Source organism: Mandrillus leucophaeus, unplaced genomic scaffold (assembly GCF_000951045.1).
Source record: "Mandrillus leucophaeus isolate KB7577 unplaced genomic scaffold, Mleu.le_1.0 Scaffold3, whole genome shotgun sequence".
NCBI classification, from domain to species: domain Eukaryota; kingdom Metazoa; phylum Chordata; class Mammalia; order Primates; family Cercopithecidae; genus Mandrillus; species Mandrillus leucophaeus.
In genome coordinates this window covers 1465591-1470752 of record NW_012103142.1, presented here as the reverse complement: position 1 = coordinate 1470752, position 5162 = coordinate 1465591, and the positions used below count along the sequence as shown (strand labels likewise).

Sequence of the window (5162 nt, the reverse complement as noted above, 5' to 3'; positions counted from 1 at the left end):
TCACCATGTTGGCCAGGCTGGTCTCAAACTTCTGACCTCAGGTGATCTGTCTGCCTTGACCTCCCAAAGTGCTGGGATTACAGGCATGAGCTACCTCTCTGGGCCAAAAAGCAGTTCCTAATATGCCAAGCCTTATTCTAGGACTGGGGAATTGAGTGGTGAAAAGAACACAAAGTCCCTGTGTTTGTAGGGCTGACATTATAGTGAGGGAAACAGATCACAAATAAATAGAGAAATGTGTCACTGGTCTGGTGGGATGGAAGGCCCTGATGAGGAGGGGACCTCCCAGGGCCTGGCATACATGTGTCTATCAGCCAGACCTGGAAGGTGTGATTATGGAGCTGATGCTGTGGGCGGCGGGGCTGCTGAGTCTCTAATCCTCTGTCCTGCCGTCACCTCTCCAGCTTCAGGCAGGCCTGACCCATGTCCCTCGGTCTTCAGGCCCAGAAATTGCAGCACTCAACTCTGTGCACCTTTCCCTGGGAAGCAGGGGTCTTCACACATTCCTCAGGCCTGGCCCCTGTCCCCAAAGCTGCCCCATTGATGTCCTCATTTGAAGCTGCTCCTGCCGATGCCCCAGTCCTCCAGTTTCCCAATGCCTATGCCAGGCCGACTCCAGGAGTTCTCCCACAGACCTCCTCCCCACCCACAGGGCTAGGGAGGGGAGGGCCCTGCTCCCTGAACAATGGGAACAGGAACAAATGGCTTTGACCTCGGGGAGGAAAATGGGCTTATTAAGTGGGGGCAGCCCAGCCTGCAGGTCACTCAGCTGGGACACTGGCTGGACCATGGTGTTCACTTGGAGGCCCTATTGTGACCATGCCCACCAGCCTATCCCCCACCTGTAGGCCTATGAGGCTCACCCCAGGGGAGCACCCCAGGGGGATATCTAGGACCTAGCCAAGGGCTCCCCTCCTGGCCTCTGGGGCCTGTGGCTGCCCCATGACCACCCTGTGCCCTGCCATTTACTTATTTAACACGGGCACGGAGCAGCTCCTGTGCGTCCAGCCCTTTATTCCGTGGAGGACAAGGGGATAGGGTGCCCTGTGCCTCAGTTTCCTCATCTGTGAGATACAGGGGCTGGAGGGAATGGTGGGGCTCTAAGACTAATTCCCAGATAGGTGTTTATCTGGTTCCTTGAGGGGTTTGGGAAAGACAAGAAGTACCTGATGGAGAAGCCCAGGTGTTTCCGGTAGAGTGTCACTGTCCCTCCGGGGCTGGGGCTCCCTCGAGAGGTCCTTTGGAGAGGCTGGAGGGATCTGGGAGGACCCAAGGCCTGAGTGAGGCGGGCAGTACAGATGCACCAGGTTACCCTGCCCTGAACCAAGTTCATTTTTTAGGGCCCTGGTTCCTTCCTCTCGCCCCACTCTCTTCTTGGGTACCCACTTCCACAGGGGCCCTCAGGGGCTGACCTACCCCCACCCCCAGGAGCACAAGGTCTCAGGCCACAGGTTCCCGTGGGTGCCCCATCACAGCACGGGGAGCCATATTTGGGGTGGTGCTCTCAGGCCGCCCCTGAGCTGAGGGGATGCCTCTTGCCCAGATCCCGTGGACTGGAGTCCCGGCAATGTGCAGAAGTGGCTCCTGTGGACAGAACACCAATACCGGCTGCCCCCCGTGGGCAAGGCGTTCCAGGAGCTGGCGGGCAAGGAGCTGTGCGCCATGTCGGAGGAGCAGTTCCGCCAGCGCTCGCCCCTGGGTGGGGATGTGCTGCACGCCCACCTGGACATCTGGAAGTCAGGTAGGATGTGGCGTGGGTGGGAGCAGCCCCTCCCAGGCTCCAAGCCAGGGACAGGATGCTGGCCAGGAGTTTGCCCTCTGCTGGGGCAGCAGCCCCTTGGCCCCCAGCTGGACTCCACTCTGAATCTCAGCCCCAGTTTCAGCTGCCTACTGGATCCTGGTGCACTCCTCACCCCAACCCACTCCCAGTCCTGGTCAAGGCCCCAGAGCTTTGGGACAGAGCACCTGGGAGGTTAAAAGGTAGAAGTCAGACTGTGAGGATGCAGGATGTCAGAGCTGGGGACAACCGTGGACACTAGGAAGTCCTTTTTCCTTTTAAAATTTTGTTTTTCCGTGTTTTTTTTTTTTTATTAAATAAGTAATAAACGTGCATGTTATAAAATAGACTATAGTGAAAAGTAGTGTACCATAAACAGTTTCTCCCTCCTGCTCCTGACCCCCAGCTTCCAACCCCCTCCCTAGAGGCAACCACTCTTACCAGTTTCTTGAGTATCTCTCCAGGGAAAGTCTATGAATATTCAAGCACATACACATATATGCAGTTCTTCTTCTTCTTATTTTTTTTTTGACATAAATAGTAGCAGAGTATTACACTGCTCTGCACACCACAGTATGTCTTGGGTATTGCCCCTGTCAGTCTGTACACAGCGGCCCTGCTTTAATTTTAGTTTTTGTTTTTTGAGACAGGGTCTTACTGTGTTGCCCAGGCTGGAGTACAGTGGCACAGTCACAGCTCACTGTAGCCTCGACTTCCTGGTTTCACTGGATCCTCCCACCCCAATCTCCTGAGTAGCTGAGTCTACAGGTGCACCACTACACTGCTCACTTTTGTATTTTTTGGTAGAGACGGGTTTTCACCATGTTGGCCAGGTTGGTCTCAAACTCCTGGGCTCGAGCAGTCCACCCACCTCGGCCTCCTGAAGTGCTGGGACTACAGGCGTGAGCCTCCGCACCCGGCCTGCCCTAAGTTTCTAATGGCTGCGTGTCAGCCCCTGAGTGTCTAAATTGTCTCAATCTCACTGGGCACCCACTGCTGCCTGCACAGGGCCGGGTGCTTTGGAGGAGATGGTGCCTGCTCGATGAGTCAAGGAGTAAGAAGCAGGGCCCACTCATATGACCCTGTCAGAGACCAGTGCCCTGCCCCAGCCCCGGCAAGCCCCCATGTCAGATGTCCTCATCTGAACAAGCGGATGCGTGCAAGCCCTCTACGGCCCCTCCCAGCTCTGAAATCCTGAATTTTCTTCCAGGAAGCAGCTTCTTGTAACCAGCTTGCCTCCCCAGGTTGGCAGGAGGCAGGGACTGTGGCAGGGAGCCTCAGGGGCAACCCCCAGCCACAAAGGGGCTCCTGTGGCCCCACAGTCCCACCCAAACGCCTCCCCTCCTCCACCTCTCCTGGGTCCCCAACCCCCTCTCCTTGCCCTGCAGCGGCCTGGATGAAAGAGCGGACTTCACCTGGGGCGATTCACTACTGTGGTGAGCCAGGGAGGGGCAGGGCGGGGGCGGGGGCTCGGGTAGGGTGGAGGGGTGGCTGCCACTGAAGCAGGGACTGGCCTCCCCTTCCCACTCACTGCCACCCTCCCTGGCCACCCAGCCTCGACCAGTGAGGAGAGCTGGACCGACAGCGAGGTGGACTCGTCATGCTCCGGGCAGCCCATCCACCTGTGGCAGTTCCTCAAGGAGCTGCTACTCAAGCCCCACAGCTATGGCCGCTTCATTAGGTGGCTCAACAAGGAGAAGGGTGAGCAGGGTGCCCAAGGGGCACTGCAGGGCCAGTGAGCATGGAGGTTGTGGGGGCTCCTGCCAGGCACTGTGCATGGGGGCAGGGGCGGGCAGAGGGGTGAAGCTGATCTCCACCTTTGTCCTGGATGCCAAATACACAGCTCTCATGAGATGGCCCTGGGGGTTCTGTGTGCCATTTGTGTCCATATCTGTCCCCTGCTAGACTCTGTCTCACTTAGGAGCTTTAGTACAGCACAGCTCCTGGAACAAGCTCCAAATCGACTCTCCCTCCACCGTCTCGTATTAATTAATCCCGCCAGAAAGGGCTGCGCAGGCCAAAACTGCCTGGGAATAGCAAAGATGTTGTTTCAGGCTTGGGAACTACAGGGACACCTGTAATGGGGGAGGAGTGCCCTTGCCAAGTGAGCTGTGGGCACTGCTGGGAGCCACACAGGACTTTGGATTAGGGCACGCAAACCCCACACAGGAGCAGGGGCTGGCAAGGGCCAGGCCCGCAGGGCCCCAGAGAACCCACTAAGGTACACAGACTCACCTGTGCCGGGAGGTTTGTGACTCCAGAGTATTCTCTGCCATTCACTGGGGCCTGTGGCACCTGCTTTGCACACATCTCTTTAACCCTCACCACTACTGCACCTTGGGAGTAAGCATTCGGGTCCCTGGTCACCCCGCCCCCCTGCCCGAGCAGAAGGAGGCCTCTGCACGGGGTCTCTTGGTTCGCCCTGAGGCTGACCTGGTGGTCTGCGTCTTTCTCCTTCCTGCCGACTCACTCATACCGCTGGCTCTCTCGGGGCCCTCCTACTCTTCCAGGCATCTTCAAAATTGAGGACTCAGCCCAGGTGGCCCGGCTGTGGGGCATCCGCAAGAATCGTCCCGCCATGAACTATGACAAGCTAAGCCGCTCCATCCGCCAGTATTACAAGAAGGGCATCATCCGGAAGCCAGACATCTCCCAGCGCCTCGTCTACCAGTTCGTGCACCCCATCTGAGTGCCCGGCCCAGGGCCTAAAACCAGCCCTCCGGGGCCTCCCTCCTGCCTGTCCTGCCTCAGCCAGGCCCTGAGCTGGGGGAAACGGGCTGTCTGCTCTGCTGCTCTGACCTTCCAGAGCCCAAGGTCAGGGAGGGGCGGCCCACTGCTCTCAGGGGGAGATGGGCCTTCTGGGGCCTTCGGGACCCCAGGGCAGGGGTGCTTCCTCCTCAGGCCCAGCTGCTCCCCTGGAGGACAGAGGGAGCCAGGGCTGCTCCCCAACAAAGGACCCCTCCACCTGCCTCTGACCCCAGCATTTCCAGAGCAGAGCCTACAGAAGGGCAGTGACTCAGCGAAGGCCACAGGCAGTCCAGGGCTCTCTCTGCTCCATCCCCCTGCCTCCCAATCCGCACCACACCTGGCATGGTGCAGGGAGACATCTGCACCCCTGAGTTAGGGAGCCAGGAGTGCCCCCGGGAATGGATAATAAAGATACTAGAGAACTGACATGTCCCCAGTGTCTGCGCAGTGAATGGCACAGCCCCGAGGTCATCAATGGTCAAATGTGGTTGTGGTCACAGGGCCTGGAGTAGTCAAGGGAGGCTTTCTGGAGGAGGCGGCTTTGGGCTGAGCCTAAAGGGAAAGGGATAATTGACTGGTAGATGCTTCTGGGAGAGAGATAGTGAGGCTTCAAAGTCAAGGAGAGGCTAGAACAGCC

General features: G+C 58.1%; 1 protein-coding gene across 2 annotated transcripts in view; it reads left to right on the top strand.

The window, feature by feature from the left end:
- Window positions 1-4951, top strand: part of SPDEF (SAM pointed domain containing ETS transcription factor) — an 18511-nt gene extending 13560 nt beyond the window's left edge. Inside the window, exons 3-6 of one of the 2 annotated variants that reach the window (XM_011986533.1) lie at window positions 1544-1741; window positions 3166-3213; window positions 3332-3478; window positions 4288-4951. In XM_011986533.1, the coding sequence (XP_011841923.1) occupies window positions 1544-1741; window positions 3166-3213; window positions 3332-3478; window positions 4288-4466 (572 nt within the window). In that variant the 3' untranslated portion in view covers window positions 4467-4951. The remainder of the gene's footprint in view (window positions 1-1543; window positions 1742-3165; window positions 3214-3331; window positions 3479-4287) is intronic. The other variant, XM_011986534.1, reaches the window with a different exon arrangement.
- The last annotated feature ends 211 nt before the right edge of the window (window positions 4952-5162 follow it).